The sequence below is a fragment of the Brugia malayi genome (assembly GCF_000002995.4).
Source record: "Brugia malayi strain FR3 genome assembly, contig: Bm_v4_Chr2_contig_001, whole genome shotgun sequence".
In the NCBI taxonomy this organism is placed as follows: Eukaryota; Metazoa; Nematoda; class Chromadorea; order Rhabditida; family Onchocercidae; genus Brugia; species Brugia malayi.
In genome coordinates this window covers 2,147,275-2,172,121 of record NW_025062476.1, presented here as the reverse complement: position 1 = coordinate 2,172,121, position 24,847 = coordinate 2,147,275, and the positions used below count along the sequence as shown (strand labels likewise).

At 28.0% G+C, this 24,847-nt stretch overlaps 4 protein-coding genes and 1 non-coding gene across 5 annotated transcripts; 2 read left to right on the top strand and 3 right to left on the bottom strand.

The window, feature by feature from the left end:
• Positions 1 to 126: 126 nt before the first annotated feature.
• Bma-wrt-10 (T-cell receptor beta chain ANA 11, putative) lies at positions 127 to 2,345 on the bottom strand (the record flags this gene model as incomplete). The annotated part of the gene is made up of 5 exons (XM_043078164.1): positions 127 to 298; positions 636 to 743; positions 831 to 995; positions 1,292 to 1,452; positions 2,232 to 2,345. The coding sequence occupies 5 exons, from the start codon at positions 2,343 to 2,345 to the stop codon at positions 127 to 129; spliced, it is 720 nt and encodes a 239-aa protein (XP_042934098.1).
• Positions 2,346 to 4,490: 2,145 nt separating this feature from the next.
• Bm10335 (Uncharacterized protein) lies at positions 4,491 to 7,977 on the top strand (the record flags this gene model as incomplete). The annotated part of the gene is made up of 9 exons (XM_043078163.1): positions 4,491 to 4,547; positions 4,777 to 4,864; positions 5,144 to 5,287; positions 5,545 to 5,768; positions 5,954 to 6,059; positions 6,601 to 6,728; positions 6,817 to 6,906; positions 7,354 to 7,532; positions 7,833 to 7,977. 9 exons carry the CDS (start codon positions 4,491 to 4,493, stop codon positions 7,975 to 7,977), a joined length of 1,161 nt encoding a protein of 386 aa, XP_042934097.1.
• Positions 7,978 to 9,824: 1,847 nt separating this feature from the next.
• On the bottom strand, positions 9,825 to 14,360 carry Bm3455 (T-cell receptor beta chain ANA 11, putative; the record flags this gene model as incomplete). The annotated part of the gene is made up of 11 exons (XM_001894063.2): positions 9,825 to 10,289; positions 10,750 to 10,868; positions 10,965 to 11,097; positions 11,351 to 11,500; positions 11,657 to 11,743; positions 11,872 to 11,994; positions 12,210 to 12,401; positions 12,501 to 12,566; positions 12,823 to 13,700; positions 13,958 to 14,125; positions 14,315 to 14,360. 11 exons carry the CDS (start codon positions 14,358 to 14,360, stop codon positions 9,825 to 9,827), a joined length of 2,427 nt encoding a protein of 808 aa, XP_001894098.2.
• Positions 14,361 to 17,625: 3,265 nt separating this feature from the next.
• Bm1994 (valosin containing protein, putative) lies at positions 17,626 to 23,202 on the bottom strand (the record flags this gene model as incomplete). Its single annotated transcript, XM_043078162.1, has 17 exons — positions 17,626 to 17,716; positions 17,905 to 18,008; positions 18,249 to 18,470; positions 18,552 to 18,681; positions 18,778 to 18,956; positions 19,064 to 19,276; positions 19,548 to 19,670; positions 19,967 to 20,131; positions 20,495 to 20,743; positions 20,925 to 21,058; positions 21,149 to 21,251; positions 21,499 to 21,714; positions 21,931 to 22,039; positions 22,299 to 22,379; positions 22,619 to 22,791; positions 22,929 to 23,058; positions 23,186 to 23,202. 17 exons carry the CDS (start codon positions 23,200 to 23,202, stop codon positions 17,626 to 17,628), a joined length of 2,439 nt encoding a protein of 812 aa, XP_042934096.1.
• Positions 22,111 to 22,236, top strand: Bm15527. The gene has a single exon (XR_006227920.1). It is a non-coding gene; the product is annotated as a small nucleolar RNA Bm15527 (small nucleolar RNA).
• Positions 23,203 to 24,847: the final 1,645 nt, after the last annotated feature.

The following is a 24,847-nucleotide window of genomic DNA, read 5'->3' as shown; positions in this document are numbered from 1 at the left end:
AAATTATCAAAAAGATTAAGACAGTATCATGTGAGATCGTTTATTTGTTTTTAATTTCATTATGCAGAAAAACAAAATTATCAGAAAAATTATTTCGAAACGATTACTTCACAAATTTTTACATGTTCAAATTAGTCTCTCGAATAGATCTCTCGACTTAGCATGAATTGGTGAATCTCGTTGTAGCATACGCCAATTTGCTGGGCGGTATTGTAGTGGATTAAGCGGTCTGTAAGCGGTTGGTGCACCTTCAGCTACTGCTCTACCAAATTGAGTATTTCCGTTACTCGACACTTGTCTAAGTTAGAAGTTAGACTTGAAATGTTAGAATTTTAATATCATCAATTTTTCAATCTAAATATAAAGTACCAACTGAATTTGATTTTCTACTTATTTACTAGAAGTTTATTTTGAGTGAAGCAAAGAAACACACGAAATGTTTTGAAATTGATCTAAATTAACCATTATGAAAGAGCTAACAATAGCTACTATTCAGGTACCACTAAGTACCATCAGAATCTAATCTTTACAGGTGTGCAATTCCCCACCTGAAATGATATACCATTCTATTACTCATTAAGTTTCTCAGTAATGATTCTCATAAAAGTGATCTCAGCCATAAAAGAATGTCATACTTTTGCACGGTGGCTGACCGTTGTATCTGAGATGTCGCGGTCGATCTATCAGAAATACCTGTGGTCTTCGGACATACTACTCGATAAACCCAAATCCGTACGCCACCTCTGAAAGTTTTCTATTCAATTTATTTTAATTAGTTGAAAAACTTTAAAAAAAAAAAAAAACCTAAACATAATTTTTATAAATCATACTGTTCAGTGCGAACATTCGAAATGAAGTCAAATTCAGGTCCTTCCTTACTATAAAGATCTTTCGGATCTACCATTCCACCGGTGTAATATGATCCAAGTGATACCAAATCTGTACCAATGTATAGTTTACGTGGTACCGAAATTATACAGCAACGTTGTAGAATGCTAAAACTATCTCTCTTAAATTTACTAATCAAATTTTAAGCAAAAAAAAATTAAGTAAAAAAAAAGAATAATAAACAATTTAGCTCTGTTGAGCAAACAGAACGATGTAATCCACAAATTTGATAACAATTAAAATTTCACACATTTAAATTCTATGGAAAATACTGAATTTCAATAGCCGAAATTACTAACTGAAAAAAATTAATCAAAGAAAGATTTGTCTTTACATGATGAATTGTTAAGAATTAAAATAGAAACAAATTCTACGGACGTATTACTTTCATATTAAAATGTACCTCTGTCCATTGGATGCCCATTTCATACCGGAAAATGTATCAGTTTCAGCTCGGCAACTTGCCTGATTATCTTTGCATTGAGTACCGGATATACCGCACGGTAGCTTATTGCATTCCGCTTCAATCGCTCCATCTTCATAAACTGTTAATTTCGTTATTACCTTTAATAAACAAATTTTTTATAGCAAAAAGAATTTTTATTTCTGCTAATTCTAAGCAAACAATCTTTTGTTCAAACTGATATATCCATGCGATGACATCAAATAGAGAGAAATATTCAGAAGATTCTTCTATCAATGCAACCTGTACGGAGTGATATGATATGATATGATATCAGTGAAATGATTAATGCTGATAACTTTCAGAATAGTTTAGTTTATCTGTTAAACTTCATTCTATTTTATTATTGTCACCAATTTTCTTAACATTTTTCTAAATCAAAATTGTTGACAAATTTCGATTTATAATTCAATAAATGATAAGTTAAAGATGAAAAAGCAATTTTATAGCTGTAGATAAAAATAAATTGTGCTTAATTTTTTTTTTTTGATGAAATTTAAAAGAAACGAAATTATTTAAAAAAAAAAATGAGATTAAAATTTTTGAATTTTTACAATCTAATATAATATAGGATAAATAAATGAATTTCGGTCATTTTTTTTTTCTCCGATAATTAGCAAAATTTCTTATCCTACTATATAAATCATAAATATTCAGTTTTATTTTATTTTATAAAAATTATTTTATCATTCTCTTTCAAAATTATATCTATAAAACTTACAAGATTACATCTGTAAACTGTTTTCATCAAATATTTATTATCTAAAGAAAAAAAAAAAAGTATTTAGAGCAACCTGATATCTATCTATTTGATAATTTGATAATAAATGAACTGATTATAGGAAGGATAAAAAAACGGTCGAAAAAAAAAAAATGGTACCTGATTAGGTAAACATTTGACACCCATTGTTGGTTGTAGGTGATTATTGTTAGCTTCGAGAGCTACAGATAATGATAAGAAGCAAAATACCTGATAAATGCTAATATAGGACATTATAGGATAGAACAGCTCAAAAAGTAGTTCTGATTTGAATAATAATATTTTGCTGAAATATGAAGAAGTAACTAAAAGATGAAAGAGGCGGACAGAAAACAGTTCAACCACCTCTTGACCTAAATGATCGTTCTGTACAGGTGCTACCCTCTCATAAATTAGGAAGGTAGTAATTTCTAATCTTGTTATCATCTAACTTTTTTTTTTTTTTCTTATCATAAAGAAATGTCATATGAAATGATCCATTATAATGGATGATGAAGTTGTGATTTATGAAAAATAATCACAAAATGATAAAAATAAGAAAATTATTATCATCGTTTATTTATTTTTCTTTCTCTCTTTTTTAGTGCAAAAAAAAAAGCAAAATGCATTATGGATAATCGTTTATTCATTTCAATCTTTAAATTTTAAATATTTTTTTTGTTAAAACTGCCAAAAAAAAAAAAAAAAAAAAATTAACCCACTTACGATATAATCAACTCTTCTTCCATTCTTGTCAATTTACATCATGTATTGATTCAAAAAATTTTTCAAAATAAAGCTCAAAATTAGAAGAAATTTTTTTAGATTTTATTTACATTTGAAATACATAAATTTGTATAATTCTTTAATTGACAAAAGAGGATGTTATTTTTAAAATGTTATTTTTATTTTTTAATTTTTCAAATTAATTTTTTTTTTTCAAATTTTTCAAAAAAAAAAAATGTTATTTTTAACTTTCAAATTTATTATTCACTTTGAAAAGAAAATAAACAACAAAACAAGTAAAGTGTTATTACAGAGAAAAATGAAGCCTTTATATGTGAACTTCAACTTTTCAATTTTAATCTACAAAAATTTGGTATAATCCAATTTATAAATCTGATTACACAGATCAATCAATATGATGTGATAGTTAAAAGTTAAAAGGTTTAGTAAACTTCATGCAAATTCATAGTTTCTATTCCTAACTTAAGCAATCTAATTTAAAGATTTAAGTTAAAGAATCTTTGAATTTAAAATTTTTAATCCTAAAAATGCTTCATATTGTCAACAAACCAATTTATCTCAATTATCTTATTGCCTTAATAAACAATTTTTTTGTTCAATAATTGCTTTGTTAGTACAGATTTAACTTTAATTTTGCAATTAAAAATTTTGAACTGTTATCATTGGAACCAATAAATTCCATTTTGTACTATTTCATAAACTTTTGAAAACAATAATATTTATGCTTATCAAAAAAAAAAAAAAAAAAAGATCAAATTTTATTTTCTAATAATCACAATACTCTACATGTTTACTTAATGTAAACAAATATCAATGGCAAATTTAAATTTCAATTAAGTAAAAGCAAAAGGTCAGTTGATGTAAGCTATTATTACAAAATTTTATTAAAAATTTAATTGCTCAAATTTCAAGCATAGAAGATTAATTGTGAGAAAAGATATTACTTTAATAATACTTACATTAGAATTAGAAATATAATAAAAGATATCTGACACTGATACAATATTCTTCTTTCCTTTTTTAAATATAATCGCTATCAACTAGGTCGGAGCATTTTTGCAACAAATAAAATATTTTCAATCTTTTTTGCTGATTCCATCTGAAATTATTCATTAAAAATACTTTCAGATGTAATACCATTGTGATAGCACAATGATTTTTATGACATTTTCTTTGTTATCATTTTTTTTTTTTTTAAATTTTAAAAATTTTTTTTATTAATACCTGACACCATTAACAAATGATTTTAAGCATACATTTATCAATTTTTGCCCGTTCAGGTAGTAATTCTCATTGTCTATCGTGCTAAATTTTTTTTTTTTTTTTTCTGATTTTATTTTTAATTGAATTGTCCTATTTTTTGTTTGAAGGTTTTGTGTTAATCAATGTCATTCTAGTAATTGTCATTGAATTGTCACAGCTCCTCCATCTTTATACCAATTTTAACGCTTAGCATTTTTTTTTTCCTCTTTTATTAAAAAGTTTTGTTTAAAATTGCATCACATTTGCGCCATTTCTGCTTCTTTAAAATTGCATCACATTTGCGCCATTTCTGCTTCTTTAGCTAATAAAAAAAATTATGCAAATGATGAATAGAAATTAATTTAACATATTTACATGCATTTAAAATTTTTGAAATATTTTCAGGACAGAATGAAATTGTTTAAAATAGCTTTGCTTGCAACGCTAATGCAAATAATTAAAACCGATGTTAGTAGATTGTAAAATTCATTGTTTTATTTATTAATTTTGAATTTGATAGTTTCAAAGAATAGTAATCACAGTTAAGTGATAATTGCTACTGTTATTTTCATAAAATTTTCAATTTAAATTTTATAAGATTGAATAAAAAAGAAAAGAATTATGCATTTCTTTTATTCATTTCAGATTTATAAACAAATTTATTTTCATTTCCAATCAATCATTCATTTTTTTTTAGAATCAAGAAGATATGAATGAGAAAACAATGAACGAAAATTTAACACTTTTGGATGATTGTGAAGAAATAATGGAACTGGATGAATCAGGTTTTATGATAGATTTTAAAAATTGAATTATTAACTTTTGATGCATACATTCTTTGTTTGAAATTTTAATACTCTCACAAATAATTTAACATATTTTTAAGTGTTTTCACATTTTAATTTGAAAAAAAAAAATTTTGTAAAAGAAAAAATTCTTTATTAGATAAAAAAATTTCCATTTTTATAACTAAGATTTATGTATTAATTAAAAAAAAAAAAATTTATGTCACAGTGATGATTGGTTATAGAAAATACAAAAAAAAATTTTTTTTTTTTTTTCAGTAGAGCAGCAGATAGTACCTGAAATATTAGCGGTGAAAACTTCTCGAAATACAGAAAATTCTCGAAATACAAAAATTTCTCGAAATACAGAAAATTCATCTGTAATCAATGACAAATTCTTCGATACGAAAACATCGAATGATGGTGACATTTCAATTTCAATGTATTTTACAACAATTTTTCCAAATTCAAAAAAGAGACATTTGTCATCAGAAAAGATTGAAGTGACAAATCTATTTGTACCAACTGAAATGTCTTCAAAAAGTAGAAAATAATAATTTGAAATGTCTTCAAAAGTAGAAAATAATTTGAAATGTCTTCAAAAGTAGAAAATAAAAAAAAAAATTAGAAAATAATAATTTTGAAAAATGTTAACATCAATCAGCTATCAGTAATTTCAGAATTCATTAAACCTTTCACTTCGTCACAATCACAAACAAATGAAATGGATAAAATGAATAATTCTACTACAGCTAATATCATATCATTAACAGTAAATGATATAATGAATGCTTCACTTAATTCAAAAATTGATAAAACATTTGAAATACAATTATCAGTGGATAAAAATGATAATAGAAATGAAACAGACATATCAATGATCGATTCGATATATCTAACTGAGGTTGTCTAATTTTTTTTTTTTTTTTAATTGTAAAATGATTAATCAAAATTTTGCAAATGAAAATTTCAAATTTAAAATTTTATTCTTCAATTAAAAGTGAAAGAATGTTTCATAGTTGAATTTTAATTTGAAATAAAATTTGAAAAAAAAAATTGCATATGCTTTAATAATAATAAAATATTTAGGAAGAAAGCATAACTTTTTGTCAAAAAACACTTACTTGTGAGGAAAAATTGAAATGGCATGAATTGATGTGTCAACGAAAATATGCATATCCAAATTTAATCATTGGTTCATTTCATTTTTAAATATTTAACGATTAATATTATCATTGCAAACTTTTATATTATCAGTGATTGAGAATTAGATCAAAATTTCTTGATCAATTTCTTGATCAAGAAATTTTGATCAATTGCAACTATCAGTTTTCTGAAAGAGTATTGAGGATTCACTTTGAGAGAATAAGGAGAACAACGATTAATCAAAAATTAATATAACATTTAAATGAAAATATTCTCAAAGAATCTTTTTCGATTGAAATAATATTAAAATTTTCATACCGTTATGAATATTTCTTCAAAAAGTTTATGAAACTTTTTTAGACTTTGCCAATTCTTAGTTAGATTTAATTGCAAAATATTATTGGAATTGTCACAAATTAGCAAATATTAAAATAATAGTAGCAAATTTTAAACCAAAATTTTGAAATTTTGAATCAATTAGCATTGAGTAATGAGTTAATTAAATTAAGCAATCTTAATATATTAGATTTTTGGAATTTTACACTTTCTCAAACAGTATTAAAATCTGATCAAATTTTGATCTGCTATAGAGTCTGAAACGAAACTATTTGATATGTCCGTTCAATCCGAATTTATTATTAATTCCGAAGTTGCAAATGTAATGGAATCAGTATCCAAAGTATGTTTGAGGCCAATAACAAGTGATATTCTACGACAGGTATTTGATTAAATTTGCATAAAATTTGTCACTTTCTGTTTAAAATCTATTTCATTTATAACAATAACCTTCATTCATTTTATTGCAGCTCTCAAAACTTTTGCGTAAAATGGAATTAAATCGTAAATTATGTATGCGTCAAACTATTTCCAGTCAGAATCCACTTCCAATCAATAATGTAACATTTTAATTTCTAAATAAAATAAGCAAAATTAAAAGCAAAAAAATGATGATGTCACCTTTTAACTTTTTTTTAAATGATGTGATATTTCAGCTAGTAAAAGTATGAAAAAAAGTTTTAAAAAAAAAGTACAAAAAAGTAAACCTTTTAACCTTTTTTTTTTAAAAAATGACCTGATATTTCAATTAGTAAAAGTATGAATATAAGTAAAAGTATACAAGTAAAAGTATGAATTTTTAATTAGAGATAGTATTAAGATATTGCTTTAATGCTCTTCAAACTTTTAAACGTCAAATGATTGGAAGAGTAAAGTAGGTAAACAAGTAAACTATTAGATAAAGTATATTTATTTATCATTCTCTATGCAAACATATAAAAAACAATCAGATAGATCAAATTAACAATGGATGTATACAAGTTTTATAACCACAATTAAAACTTCAGAAAATGATCTGTGAAAAAATGGTGACAGATGACATTCTCAATGGGACAAATGATGTTGACAAGTGTAAATTTAATAATTTGGAAACACGACAAAATGCTCTTGACTATTGCAGAGCTATAACAGCTCCAATGCGAAAACAATGTACAACATTGAGACAATGTTGTCCAAATTATGCAAGGTAAGTATCAGAAAATATAATTTTGCTTAAGTAACGTTGAAATTGAAATTGTGACAAATATGTTCAGATATAATTTTATTTTGAGATAAAAGCAAATTGTGATAAATTAGGCTGAAAAAGGTAATATGTACGTATAGTTTATAGCTAATTAACATTTTTGTTCAATATTAATAAGTTCAAAAGTCAAAAGTATTCACAACTTATTTATTATTTTGTATAATTCATTCCATCGTAGGTTTTTTTTTTTTAAATTTGGAAAATCTTAAATTTAATATAAATTTCATTTTTGCCATATTTCAGTTGTACAGAACTAATGTTGGAAATGAATACATCAAAAAAGTATGAAGAATTATTGAAGCATACAAAACAGATACAAAGTAATTGTGAAAAAAAGATTATGGCAACATTACAGTCACTTCATTCTGCTTTCTTACCTTTTACCTGATAATAAATAAGAAAGTATTGATGATTACTTGTAATTGCAGGTGGGTAAGAAGACTGATAAGTAATTATGATAATCAAATGATTCTGTATGTATCATTAGAGAATTTTTGATATGAATAGGTAGATGATGAGAAAGAAGTTCGATGACAAAAATATATTACCAGGAAAGTTTGTCTAATTTTGTATCATATCAAAATAAAAGATCAACAAATTCATGTAGATTGAGTAGCGATCGAATTTATGTGATACGGTGACAAAAGGTAGAAGTTAATAAGATTCTCAAATAGATTCAAGCAATTACTCCAAACCTTTAAAAAGTATAATATACTATAAACGAGTGTAATGTATGAAGTATAAAGTATTGAGTATAATATATAAAGTATAATAGTGTAAAATATAAAGTATAGAGTATAATATATAAAGTATAATAGTGTAAAGTATAAAGTATAAAGTATAATATATAAAGTATAAAGTATAAAGTATAATGGTGTAAAGTATAAAGTATAAAGTATAATAGTAAAAGTATAAAGTATAATATGCTGTCCACAAAGCTAATATGATAAGAGTAATTATGGAAACATTTCCATATTTTTAAAATCTTGCAAAAGCTTCAAATCTGTATGCTATTGAATAGCAAACTTTAAAATTATTTAAAATTTCTCCTAATTAAACAACTTGCATCAGAAAATCAGAAAGATTTTAATTAGTGAAAATTATTTATCGAAATGCTTTGAAACCTAAAAAAAAAACTTGCAATAGTTATTTTGATAAAGCCTTATCAATGGTATCAAATCTTATCAGATATTTGCAATATGTTTTGATGTATCTTCTAGTGCACCGAAGCATTAAGAAAATCATTTTAGTAAAAGTGAAGGAAGAAAAAAAAAAAAGAAAAGAAAATTTTCTTAAAGTGATTTCTGGAAAAAGATATGCATTAATATTGATAAGTTACTGATAAATCAATTGATAAGATTATTAATTAGGAAAAATGATAACAAAAGATTAGCAAAAGATTAATTAACATTTAGATTAACACATCTGCTACAATTACTTACTAACGTGAAAAGGTTAGTATCACTAAGCAATTTCTATTGGACATTTTTTTTTTTTTTTTTGCTAGTTTTCATTTTATTCAATTTAGTTTAATTTTTTTTTTTTTTTTTTATTTAAAGGAAATTCTTCTCATTGCAAAAAATAAATTTCCATAATTCCAATGATTTCATTTTCAATGAAATTTTCAACAAATCATCACCATCTCTCTTAGTTTATTCAATCATTTGCATTTTCTTTTTTTTTTTTTTAGACTGTCAGAATTTGAGATTTTAGCAACTTTTCATGTTTTCTTAGTTTAACGATAGGTAATTTTAGAACAAATAACATTGTTGTATGTGTAATATGAGGAATATTTTTAGAACTTAAAAATTTAAAAAAAAAAAAAAAATTTTAAATAAAAAAACAAGATAAAAGCATTATAATTATGTATGAGCAATGAATTTAGGAACAGTAAATAAAATGTATGAACAAAAAAAGCAAAATGCTTAGGTAATGATGCATTTTTCAAAGAGTATTTCAGAGTAAATAGAAATATTTAAAAGTATTTCATATGGAAGAAGAAATAATCAAAATTTTTCTTAATTTAGAAACTTGTATTTTAATAAATAAAACAGACCTGAATTGAGGATTGAAATTTTGAGTTTCTATGATGTGAAACAATTAGGAAAATGAATGTAGACTAAACAGAACTGAAACTAATGTTCATTCTTGAATATAAAAAAATAACCTGAAAATAGTATTCGATACATTTTCGCCTAATTTTCCTTGTCTTGGCAAGCATAATTTTTATTAATTTTACCTGGACATCCAGGTAGGTGAAAGGACATTAACCGAGAGAACACTGTCCGTATAAATTGATGGCGAAAATGCATTCGGTGATAAAATTTGACCACCTAATGCTTGTGGTGAAATAATATCTGGGCTAAGAATATATGGACTGAGAATTAATGGACTTAACACATATGGATTGATAATATTTGGTGATAAAACATAAGGTGATAAGATATATGGTGCACCAACAAGTGGTGATAAAATATAGGGAGAGAGTATGTAAGGTGAGATAAGAAAAGGAAGGAAAACACCGGGAGAAAGAATATATGGACTAAGAATAGATGGATTTAAAATTAATGGACTGAAAATGCTAGGTGATAGTACCACTGGTCCTAAAATACTAAGACCAAAAGTTGGTGAAAACATAAATGGTGCCAAAATGGTTGCTGGAAGTATTGGTACTGTTTCACGTTTATTTCGATATCGTTCCTAAAAAAGTACACTTTTTTTTTTTTTTTTTTAAATTGAATTTTAGATTATTTATTAATTTCCTACAAAATAATAATTGTAATATAAAATTAAATAGCAAATAATTAAATTCGTTATTTTAGTTTAAGTCAAATACTAATGAAAATAGTTGTCAATGTATCAATTTAATATCTTTTTTTTTTTTCTTTTTTTTTAACTCTAACTTTTATTAATCAGTAATTTAATTTCTTCTACAAATAAATTTCTGCTAAATTTTTCATTTTTCAATAAATTTTTTGCTTCTAATTAATACTATTATATTGATTTGAAAAATTTTAAAAATAAAATTTTCTTTTTTATTTTCTTACATTTTCGTTACTTTCTACTCTCTTCCATTTACCTTATGCTACAGTTATACAACAACACATTCTAGTATTTTCTAGAAAAAAAAAAAAAAAACAAATTTATAATTTTTGTCAACCTCAGTTTTATTTTCTGCAATTCGTTCAATATTCTTCCATAACATTTCTTCTTGCTCTTTTCTATTAAGTTGTTCATAATTTTTCAAATTAAAATTCACATCATTCAATTCATTAACACCTGCAACAATCTTTCATCTTTTTAAATTTGTCATATATTTTGAAAAAGAGAATTTATCTGATTGATAAAAAAAAAAAAAAGAAAAATGAAAAAAACCTTGCTGATGAAGTATTTGTTTCAGTTGTGATACTTCTAGAAATGTAAATCCTCTACTTTTCATATCATTTTTTTGTTCAATACTAAATGATTTTTTCAAATCTTTGAATGCTTCATTAATTCTCTTCGTTGTCTGCAAACATTTAAATAATATATCATTTCTATGCAAAAAAAAAAAAAAATTTGATAATTTAAATTTTAGAATTTTTAATTGCACAAATCTATCTTTGATGTATCTTTTTTTTTTTTCAGATATTTTTTTTTTGTATCTCTTTGAAATTTATCTTTTTTTTTAGGATTGAACAAATTTTTTGATATCTTTGATAATTTCTTTTCTAAAATAGCACAAATTTATGCTAATATCTCAAAGTATAGAATTTACCAACCTCAAAAATTATATCATCCAAATCGAAAACATTTGTTTTATTGAGGACATCAAGAGTCATTTCGATGGCAATATGCGCTCCTGAAACATCCATGATCATTTCTAGCACTGCTTGCCTGTCTTTTTCCGCCATACCACTTTTTTCCAATAACTGAAAACAATCATTCAAATGTTCATAACACAACGTACAAACAAATAATTAAGCACTGGAATTAAAAAATAAAAAAAAAAAAAAAAAAACGGAATTGAAATTAAAATTGACAGTTTTTTAAAATTTGAACAAATTAAAATAAATAAATAAAGTGACCTTAGGAAGAGAGATAATATTGTCCGGACTATCATCTTTATAAAATGACATAATGGATGGTGACAAAACGCGTTTTTCGGATTGCATCTAAAAATAACCTTCATCAGTGATTGAAAAAAAAAAAAAAAAAATTATGTAAGAAAATGAAATTCAAAAAAATTATAATTTAATTATTTTTTTATTTTTTGTTTATTTTTAAGAAACAAAAATGAAACCTTATCAGGCATCACAGGCATTACTCGAGGACTTAAAAAACGAAAATTGAGATTATTTTTGCCATTTTCATTAATTCCATTTAGAAGATCAAATGCCATCGAGAGAAAATCCTTATATTTTGACTAAAAATATACTCTATCTTATATTTACAAGAAAAATATACTTTGTTTTTAATTTCATATTTGTTTTACAATAATGAATAAGAAATTAAGCAAAAATTTTGAAAAATACAATCTTCAAAGGATTGATAATACTAGTAAACATTACTTTTTAAAAGTATTACAAGTATTTTTGTACTTGATTATCTTTTAGTAATTTAAATAGATATGCAAAATACTTGAACTTTTGCTCTGCTACATTTCTGGTTACCGAGTACAAGATCGAAAAGTCGAAGATTGTAGACTTTTGCGCTGCTTTCTTCCCATTGCTGATCCATTTGTTTTTTAATTTGGGTTATGTGTTCATAAGTTTTCATCCAATTAGCATTTGCTTCTTTTCCACTTAGCATAACACTGATAAATTTAGCCATCTGAATTAAACAATATTCTTTCAATTTTTATCACTAATCAAAATTATCATATAACAATTGTAGTGAGTACTGATAACATTATCAATTATCAGTGCTAACCTGTTGTACGGGAGTTTTCTTAACAGTGGAATCGTGCATTGCTGGCATTTTATCAACTTGCTTCACCTAAACAAAACAACAAAACAATTAGAAAATAAGCCAAAAATACAATTTTTATAAATCTGATAAGTAAATAAATAAACAAAAGTTTTCTTTCACATAAACAAAATTGAAAATTTCATTCTTCATTTCGTTTTTAAGATATAATTCACAATTTTTGAAATTCTTTGTAAGTTTTTCTTCTTTTTTTTTCTTCACTTGATAAATTGAAAGATATGTGCGATAGGAAGAATTGAATTAAAAAGCTAATGTAATCACTTACATCAATAATTAAGTTATCACTTTTGATAGCATGATTTGTGATAAGTCGATAAGAACGACGTCGTCGTTGCCATAATTTTTTTTTTCGAATTTTTGATAGAATAGAATTTGAAGATAATTTTTTGCTCTGTTCCGATGAATTGCTGGATGCAAAAAGATGTAAGTCACTTTTACGGAAATTTATAAATCTCACTGGGAAATTTTTATTTTTGATCAGTTCTAATTTTTCTGAATGTTTTTCCAGTTTCATACTATTAAACTTCTTGTAACTTGAAGAATGAGACGATTGTCCAACAAAATTCGTGATCTGTTCTGAAATTTCATTTTCTTCTGCTGAATATTTTCTTGGCACTTGATGTATCTGTCCTGATTTGTTATCAGTAGATAGTAGCCGTTTCAAGTATACTTCTCTGGACAGTCGAGATTTTTGTTGATTAGATGAATCAGAAATTGGTATGGTTTCAATCAAATGTTCGAAAGTGTTTAAATTGTGTGCGATGAAATTCGTTGTATGATTGAAATGCGAGATATTAGAAAATCTCGAGAATTGAATGAAAGTTTTGGATTGATCTCGCTTCAAGAATTTATTTTCGAATCCAGAATGAGAGGAATGTGAAAATTTTTCCTTTGCGCTCATCCTATTGTATCTTTCGGCATAATTATGATTTTTGGACGACTTCTCTTCCTCATAGTCATTGGTTGTAATAAAAGCTAATGTATTATTAGCTGACTTATCAATTGATTGACTTAATTCAAATTTTTGTCTGTAGCTGTTGAAATGGCGCTCATGTCGTGCTTGCACCAAGCATTTAGCACTAGCTATAAGATCACGATCATCTTTGATTTGATCCAAACATAAAGCTAACATTTTCTGCTTATCTGCAATAAAATTTAAATAAAATTATTTCACATCTTTTCTTTCTTTTTTTATAATTCATCATGAAGCAAGTTTAAAGCTGAAGTACTATTTTTTATTTTACCTTATACTTTCTGATACATTCAAAATATCGATTAAGTTATTTAAAGAATAACTTAAATCATTAATTCACTGTATCATCATCATCATCACAAATTCAATAGCTATTTTATTTAGTCAAATAAATTTAAATTTTCATATATTTAATAATCAAACCAACCTTTAGTTAATTGCTGAAAAATTTGTTTGCCAACTTGTCCAAGTAATGCTTTGATCGCATAGATATACCAATTTAAATGCAAATTTTTAGCTATCTCAAATGTTCGCTTATTCATCCTTGCTTTATAGATGTTATTGATATCATCGGCTGTTAATCTGATACTCAGACCTAAATTTTAAAAGAATTTAAAAATTTCAATTATAAAAGCAGATCAGCTAGTCAACAGAAGAAACGATTAGCTAATTAGATTCTGTACATTTCTAATTCAAAAAATGTACAAATTAAAAAAAAAAAAAAAGATTATTCCAAATGATTGATTAAATTAATAGAAGCTAAACTTGATCAGATGGAACATACCTATTTGAGTTATAATAGTGACCACTAGCCAATGTGTAAATTTCATCCCTAAAATTCAAAAAAAAAAAGAAAACTTGAATTTTCTATTATAAAAGATTACTGATGCTTACGCTGTTGAAATTCGTGGAAATTTAGAAAACTTTTTTTTTTAATTTAAATGAATCACCGTAAGAATATACAACTAACTTTGTCAACTTGATGCATTTTTAGAATCCATTGATAGGTTTCATAAATATCAAGCTTATTTCAACCAAATCAGTTCCAAATCACTTCAAAAATTAGCACAAATAGTTTTTGAATTTTCTAAATATTGAATTCAATTATTATCTTGAAACATTGGATAAATAAATAATTTTAATAAGATGTATTTATTTGCTATACAGTAATAAAACTAAATTGTATAAAAATTAAATGTGTATATTAATTTAACCTAACAAACTTTTAAGTTAAATATTCATCCAACTCTAAATGATTTTTTTTTTTTTTTTGATTATTTTTGAAATAAATTTTATATAATAATTAAAGAAGGAAAACGATTAATTGAATAATAGCACAAAAAGCATTTGTAAATTTTAATAATGAAAAAACAATAATATTCTCTAATGCATGAAACTTAATTACTACTGCTTAAACTTTTAAAATTGAAAAAAGCAATAATCAAAATAATTTTATTTTTATTTTTATTGAATGCAAAAAATTCCATAAAATAATTTTTTGCTTATCTAATTCCTAATTCCATAAAATAATTTTTTGCTTATCTAATTCCTAATTCCATAAAATAATTTTTTGCTCATCTAATTCCTGAACAAATAACATTTTTCAATTCCAATAATTTTAACAACTAAACTCTAAATTATCACCAATTTTTTTGATAGCATAATTTAATTAAAATTTTAATGAGTAAAAGACAAATTATTGCCGTAATTATTGAAAGAAATTTTATAAAATAATTAAAAAAGGCAAATGAATAATTGAATAATAGCACAAAAAGCATTTGTAAATTTTAACACTAATTTTATTTCCTACTATCACTACTACCACTTTGTTACATTTTATCATTATCAACCCTGTTCATACCCGAGAATATCTATCTTATATTGATTGACCTGAGTAATTGCATATATTTCTTTGACATCAATTCCTCCTCCTCCTCCTCTTCCTCTTCCTCTTCCTCCTCTTTCCTTCCTATTTCATTTTCTGTATTATTGAGCAATGAACATTTTGTAGTTCCTAGATGAAAAGTCCACCGCTCTCGAATTCCATTTTCCTCTTTTCAACTTCTTCGTTTCTTTGTCCTACAAACTTCGTCTGTAGCAATTCCCATTTCTTGGTTTTAATAAATAATTTGTACGATTCTACGATGGAAAATGATGAGACATATTAGGTGGAGATACTCTATAAATGATTAAATTTATTTAAAATTATTTAATTTTTCAGAAGTTTTCCTTAATTAAATGAATGTCATCTTAAAAAATAAATATGGAATATAATTTTGAGAATTTTATTTCAAAAACTTGAAATTTCTCATACTAATCGTTTGCCAATGTACCTCTATTTCAATAGGACATTAAATAAAAATCGTCTAGAGTTTAAACAACAAAAAAGATTAAATATTAGTGTTAAAATGATTGTAAAATTTCCAGAAATAATTTGAGCAAATTTTTATAGGCTATAAAATTAAGATATGGATGATCCTATTATTTCTACCTTATTTCCTATTAACTTAACTTAAATATCTAAACATAAAAAAATTTGCAGTTATTAAATAATATATTTAATGTTTTTTCGCCAATTTTTTATGAAATTACCAATATAAATATTTTCAATCTATTTGACTTTTTTAAAAATGGCTTATAAAATATTTTATTTACCTTCAAGAATAATCTAGCAGGAATAGCTCAGTTATTTGCACATTTTGAGCAATACAGCAAGTGCATTTGATACAGTTAAAAGTTTAAAAACAATTGTCACCAATGAAGCACTTTTAAAAAATAAAAGTTTTAATAAATAAATAAATATTAAATGAAATGCATATATGCATCTATTTCGCCAGTAATAATAACTTTTTTTTTACGATGCCAGCTGAATGGAACTTGTTAGGAAGTAATTTTCTTCCGCACAATTAACACTGCAACTTTCAATTCTGATCAAATTAGATGTAAATCATACGATCTGGAAATGTAAATTGTGTCCTTAAGGCTAAATTTGATTTCAAAAAATATATTCTAATATAAACATAAGACTTCCGAGAAAACTACTTCTTGTTTTACTATTTAAAAAAAAAAAAATCAATTCTAATAGCACCGACTATTATTGCCCGATTGTTTTGTAAAAGCAAGTAAGCTCTAAGTCTTAAACCACTATATAAGCATCTATGATAAGTTAAACTTTTATGGAATATAACATTTCACTTTATCGGATAGTCTCAATTCTTTCATCTCAAATTAAGAATACCGAAGAATACTGCAAAGCTTTTGCAGCATGATTTTGAGGAAATTTAAGTATAATAATAATACGTACGTGCTATTCCGTCTTGATTTTCTCTAGATAACATAGTGAAAATTTTAAGTTCAGAAAATGTTCTGTATGACTGTTCTACTTATTTCATTAAAGTGACATATATATTTATAAGCAGGAAAACTACCCAAATAAGAATAGTTCATATTTCCTGATGATGGATTGCAGTGTATGAGAAATTAGCATTAACAAAGTTTTTGTTAGCATTCATAACAAATAAAAGGACTGAAGCTACCTTCAGAGATTAAAAATAAACGAAGTATACCTAAATGTATGTCATCATGAATAGCTAAATATTTTGACCACATTTTGTTTCAATCAATATTTTCTCATCTCAGAACTTCAAACATATGCAAACTGAAACCATTAACAAAAAAAGAATGAATTTTATGACAACTGTCGTTTACAGATGCAGGAGCACAAATTATATGTTAGTCAAACATCACCCCTGAAAAAATTAGTGGTTTTAATTAATTAACCAAATAAATTTGTAGTTGATCCTTAAAATTTCATAATGTCAGCCTAGAAAGCAATTAAAACCATATCAGCAAAATCGGCATCCATTCATCATTTTCGAATAACAAAGAAAAGAAAAGCAGATGCCTACACTTAACAATTCAGAAATAAGAAACAAACAAAATTCTCAAGCAGGTCAGTTTCTAAGCATGCTGCAAATGAAACAAATTTGCATAGCATAGACTGATTGAAAAAATGTTCATATATACTGGATATACTGGAAGTCTAGAATAATTATTGGAAATGGAAATCGACAAATAAAGATCCATTCACATCATTTAGCTATATAAGTCGTCATCATCGTTTCCAGCTCCAGATGGTCCCGTTGGCTGTCCTGGATTTGAGGACACTCCTGCTTGATTCGGAAATCTAAAAAAAATAAAATCTGTATTTAGAACTTATGCATGAAAATATCAATCAGCGTTTAATCGCTTCCTGAAAGCTGCAAAATAATTATTACAAATTATTAAATAATCATTAATAACTACCAAGTCTTACGTAACAAACTTCATGTTTGAAGAGATTTTCGAAGAAAAAAAAAAAATATGTAGGCGTACTTGAAGTTAGTTCCAAAGCCTCGCTGCTGTTGCAGTGTCTGCGCAAACATTTCGTATTTGCGGATATCATTATCCGAAACTGAACGACGGGCGAATTTCATTGCCTGAAAGGAAAAAAAATCATCTAAAAAATAGATTGCATTTGAAATTAGATAACAAACCAAAGAATATTTACAACCTTAATTTATTAAACTGCTATAAATTGAACAAGGAATCAAACATCAAAACTGGCTCATCTACAACATTAAAACACTGGAAAAAATAGCACAACAAAGAGTGTCTCCGTTTAATAATAAGTAGCCAATGTTTCCGTTTTACTATTACATGGATATTTCAAAATTAACCTCTTCAAAGTGTGCACGAGTAATTTCTGGTACTGGATCATAAACATCATCATCCATAAGCTCTTCACCCCGAGCACGGCGCTCTTGTTTCTCCTTTTCGTGGCGAATTTCTTTCTCAATGCTTTCACGAATTGCTAGTTTACATGCTCGTTGGCAAATTTCTGTCAGATCAGCTCCTGAGAAGCCAACTGTTGTCTTGGCCAAGTATGTCAAGTCCACATCCTTAATTTAATTATTCGTCAAGAATAAGACTTTTTAAATATTTCATCTTAGCCAACTCAATCAAGATAGATAGAAACTAACTGTTGCAATCGGCGTTTTGCGAAGATTCGCTTTGAAGATTTGTAAACGGCTAGCCTCATCAGGAAGAGGTATATAGATTAATTGATCAAGACGACCTGGACGAAGAATAGCCGAATCGATGATGTCCGGCCTAACAAAAAGAATATAAAGAAAAAAATCAAGAATTTAATTCAAAAACACTGGATCTTTTAAAGCAAACAACAAACGATATGCTGCCTAAACAAACCGATTCGTTGCTCCAATAATGAAAACATTTTTCTTGTTCGACATACCGTCCATCTCGGTTAGAATCTGATTGATCACACGATCAGCAGCACCACCTGCATCTCCAATGCTGCCACCTCGAGCTTTGGCAACCGAATCCAACTCATCGAAGAAAAGGACACAAGGCGCCGCAGCTCGAGCCTAAAAAAATGTTTGTACACTATAACAGCTATAGAAGTCTCACGCAGATTATAAACTGTTTTTTAGAAATGCAAAGCACAATCAAAGCTAATGAAAAAAAAAAACACCTTGTCAAAGACATCTCGCACATTTGCTTCAGATTCACCAAACCACATGGTAAGAAGTTCAGGGCCTTTGATTGAAATAAAGTTAGCTTGACACTCATGTGCGATTGCTTTAGCAAGAAGTGTTTTACCGCAACCAGGAGGGCCGTAAAACAATACTCCACGAGACGGCTGCATGCCAAATTTGAGATATTTGTCTGGATGTTCTACTGGATACTGAAAAAGCAATTGGCTGATTACAAGTAATTTTCCGGAAAATTTTCAAAAATATGTATTTTTATGTATGGAAGTTTCTTATTGATTCCACTGTTAATCAGCATTCTTCAGAATGAGGAAAAGACCAAACGTTCGCTATTAAAAAATGCATCGGTAACATATCACTGACTTTTCCAAACTATCTTGTTACTACTTCTTTTAGCAGTCCCTACTTTTTCTAATGAAACCTTTGTTTAACAATTTGTAAGTCACATTTTAGTAAAAAAATAACCTGAACAAGTTCTTGCAGCTCACGTTTAACATTCTGCAGGCCACCAATGTCATCCCAAGTAATATTAGGTGTTTCAACAGTGGTTTCACGAAGAGCTGATGGGCTGCTTTTACCCATCGCAAACTAGAAAATAAAATTATATTCCAATAATTCAAGTGTGAAAACACATATTTACTGTCTTTCCTCACTTGTCAGATTTGAGTTTTGTCAGTATATTTGGTTTTATTTACTAACAGTATGCAACACTATTGTTGAGTAAAATTTGGGTCCAGTACTTCAGCATTGTGATAATGTTAGAAAGACGAATTGCATATTAGCTAAGAAATTACCGAAACATTAAAATGTTACAAAAATCTATGACAGGTATACCTCACTAAAGAGAAGGCTACTGAATAAATTAAATGGAACAAAAAGCAGACTCGGAAATTCTCCATAGTGACTGCCAGTGAATTAAGAACTTCCGCATCGATTGTATCATCTTCCAAATCGATCAGTTCCATTTTCTCACGGATCTGCTGCAGAGCTGCTTCGGAACAAAGAGATGCCAAATCTGCACCTACATAACCATGGCATTCATTTGCAACCTTAAATATTTTGAAAGTTTTATTGATTAGGCTTTGAATCAAAAACTGTTTTAATTTAAGCCTTCCAGAAAACACTCCAGACTATTACTACAAATGTATGCACTGTTAAGTAGACCAATTACCTATATAAGTAATTGTTCTGTTCACAATGCAAAAGTTTTTCTCCGAGGCTTGTATCAGCAGTAATGTTAAATCCATATACTATGCCTTCTTACACCTCGGGTATTATAAGGAAAAAAGTCTTCTCTCTCACGAACCATAATTGCAACATGGTTCAAAAGTTCTTGAATCCAGTTCAACTACTGCTGAAGATTTTCGTGCGCCAGTTCTTCTAGGTCTGACATTAAAAATCAAGAAACTAACTTGCTCCAAATCAACATCATCACCAAGACGCATATTCTTTGTATGTATGCGAAGGATTTCCAGTCTTCCAACAGCATCTGGAATCCCGATATCGATTTCACGATCAAATCGACCAAAACGTCGCAATGCAGGATCAATCGAATTTGGTCGATTTGTCGCCGCCATAACAACAACATGACTACGTTGTTTCAAACCATCCATAAGTGTCAATAACTGCGATACGATACGACGTTCGACTTCGCCATGCGTCTAAATAACATCAATTGAAAAAGTTGTAGATCGAAGTAGGAAATCTTTAATGAGGAAGTTAGTGTCAGTTACTAAAATTTATAAAATACAAAAAATCAATAATACGACAGCATTATATAAACAAATCTGATTCAGACTCGTCTTTTCTATAGCAGAAATTCACTACGCTATACAATAATACCTTTTCACGTTTCGGTGCGATAGCATCAAGTTCATCGATAAATAAAATTGCAGGTGAGTTTTTTTCACATTCTTCAAATGCTTTACGTAAGTTGGATTCTGATTCACCAGCTAATTTGCTCATGATTTCAGGTCCTGAAAATAGAATTAGTAATTCCCCTTGATAGGCATATTTCAGCTATGAAATAATCAGAACTTCACAACGGTCTAAAAATGAGTATTCACCATTCAGGAGAAAAAAGAACGCTCCAGTTTCATTCGCGACCGCTCGAGCTATTAGTGTTTTGCCGGTACCTGGTGGTCCGTATAACAAAATGCCTCTTGGTGGCTGAAACAAAATCAGAGATTATTTTAAACCAACTGAAGGAAGCTACACAAACCAATCACAATTCATACCAAAATTCAAACAAACTAATCAATATTTACACTACATTCACACCAACTTTGACGGACGATATTAAGAAAATAGAATAAGATTCTGAACTTTCTTCTCATTACGTCCTCCAAATTTCCCAGACTTATTCCAAATCTAAGCAGAGCAATAATATCGAATGTTCTCCGCACATTAACCATACCTTGATACCAATAGCTTTAAAAAGCTGAGGATGTCGCAGTGGAAGTTCGACCATTTCCTTGATTTGTGCAAGTTGTTTACGCACGCCACCAATATCATCGTAACCAACATCAGCCATATTTTCTTCTTCTTCTTCACGCTTAATTGGTTCACCTTCACAATGAATGATTGTATCTGGTGCAACGATGCATGATGGTGAGGGATCAGTTTCAACAACCTTAAAAAACATTCATATCCAATAAATGAACAATGTTTTTCTTTCAAACAATTGGTAAATAAAAGGATTCATTCAGCCAATCAAGTCTTTAGGTAAACAACTTCAAGTTGAACCAAAAAAGACAAAACAGCCGGTATAAAATTACCTAAAATACGTCAGTTTCTGTAAACATTTATCTTTCTCGTGTTAAAAAAGAAAAAAGAACAGGAAATCCACCTTGAACTCAACATTACGCATAGCTGCATTGACAGAAAAAAGATCGCCTTTATGAAGTGGTCGATATGATTCCACAAAGTAAGGCTTCAAAAACACTTCGAATAAATTACTGAAAATGTGATCATAATACTTCGACATTTATTTAAATATTATTAGGAAATATTATTAGAAAATCCAGTGAGAGCTCAGTAAAGTGCTGTTTTTTCTGTGCATGCTGGAAATTTGCCCGGTGCAAATTTTCACAACAGCAACACTGGCACACACCTCTGCCAGTTTCAGGACCCCTGCACGATTCATCACTGCTCTAAAAACAATACACCCAAGCCATTCAGACGTAAAACGAGTAAAACTATTTGCAAAGATCTTACCCCGTAAGACCCACAACCGTATCATCGATAGGAAGAACATGAACACGTTTTCCATAACTGATGCTCGGAGCAGCAGTGATGCTACAAAGGAATTTTTTGAAACGAAATAAAAGACAACACTAAAGGAAAGTTAAAAATTCCACAAAGTTCAAATAAATTGTAAAGTATTACAATTATTTGCATGTAAAAACATAACTGACATCTCCGGTAGTGCAAGAAACACATAACCGCAAGTCTGTTTTAGAAGAGTCAAATGTGGCCGTTTGGAATATTCAAAAAAGCTACAACACTAGAAAAGATGAAACACGAAACAAACGGACCTTACAACATCACCCAATCGTACGCGTAAATTGTTTCGAATGACTCGATTCATGCGGATTTTATCATTTGGACAAGTGTCATCCGACAACACAATACATACTGTCTCTTTGCGTTTTTTTCCTTTCAAAATAACTGTATCACCACGAAACAAATTTAATTCATCCATCTTTGCCTAGAAAATCAAATGTTTGAATGTAACAAGACGTAAGACACATCATTCCAGCAGATTACATAAGAAATGTAATAGCTGTATTATCTCAAATAGTTGAATATGATGTCATCACGACCAATTCAGTTTGCAGTTTATACCTGCGAAAGCGCAACCACAGAATTGTCATCATTGACGGATTGATCAACAATTAGCCGATTCGGTTTCACCTTATCCTTTAAGATGGCCGTTGCTAATTCTTCATTCTTCTTTGTTTTATCATCAGCCACCCTGAAACTTCGTTATTTTTATTAAACAAATGCATCAGAGAGGCATAACAAAGTGGCAATGTCTCTCTGGCTATCATAATTCCCAGTTATATGTTCCGACCACTTTCCGTATAGAAATGATAACTTACGTTGGGATAGATGCCATTATTCAACGTAATATTCTTATCGGGAACTGACGCTGCAAAAAAAGAAATAAAGCTATCAAAAAATGGATGGTAAATGAATTTATTAAAAAAGATACGACGAGCAATGTTACATTAATTATTTGCACGACGAACAGCTATACAGTCACGGATCAACAGAAATAATCAACCGCTTACTAGATGCTTACAAGAAGCCAGTACATTAATCATAATTTATGTCAGTTTATCAACAACTTTCACTAATCCGTGTATTTGTTGTAATCAAATGAGAATGACGTACAAATACTCAGCAGTTCATAAATTTTAGATATATATTGTGCTGATTTTTTACCATTGAGTAGTAAGGATAATTTGCCAACTCCTCATCTCACTTCGAAAAATATTTTCCTACCTGATACTCACTTTAAGTTCAAATAATCAGGGAATATAGAGCGTGCTATCAGTGAACATAATGCATCAGCGTAAAACTTAACATGAATCACTGATTAACCTTATGCAGAATTATGCAAAACAAATATCGACAGCAAGTTTTAGATTCGTATATTCGTATTTTTCACCCATACTGTGCAACTTCAGTCGCCAAGAAGATACGTACGGCAACAAGGGATCAAGCTCAAGGGAACAGTCAAATGAAGTCATAGAAAATAGGGTGAACTTTGGAGAGATACCACTAATTGAATATTTTATTTCTCTGACCTCGGTATGCACAGAGAAAATTAATTATAAATGCTGTAGCTCATTTGAACTTAATTTCGCATAAACAGACATGACATGCTTTCTTCATGCACTCCCCTCTCTCCTCTGCATGTAATGCACGTACTTTTCATTCCACGTGTCAAAATTTGCTTGTAAATAAGTGTAACTGAAGTTTATTGCACTCACTAAAAAAGAAGAGAAATAAATACATTTAAAACTTTCAAGGATTGCACTGAGATTAAACTTTAAAAGAAAATAGAAACAAAATTCCACAACGATAATTTCCTCATCCTCAACGATGGGAAAATAGAAAGATGGTAGAGCTCACACGGTCACTTACCCTCAAAACACACGTCATTATAAAAGGATCGAAAAGCGATGACTCTCTTCTAGAATTTTCTTCCGAAATTTAACGGCGGATGGCATTAAATGCTTATGCAGACTGAAGTGCAAATTTAGAATCCCATGGTGGATTTGCTTCTAGAAAGCATTAAGAATGCAGATGATAAATGAATACAAAGTGGAGGAGAATGTTTTTGGATGTAACTATTTCATTTCAACTTTAATTTTAATGACATAGAAAAAAAGAAAGGAATGAATATTAGACGAATTAATGATCGACCATTATTCTCGTGGAATGTATTGACTGCCATATATTTTATTTTGCCTCAAATTTGGGTAATTAAACTCAACAAATCAATATTATAACAATGCATTACGAAAGATATAATATAATTATAAAACATTAAAATGATATCAAAACCACCCCAAAATGAAGAATGAATCACTGTAATGGAGGACGGTTGTTTATATGCAGAACTGAACTGACAACCAGATATCCGGCAGAGGATATTTAACTGATGTGAAACAAGGACTGCTAATAAAGGGTTTTGCTAACAAAGAGTTTTTGTTGTGTGAGAAAAGGAATTAGCATAATGGCTTAAATGATCT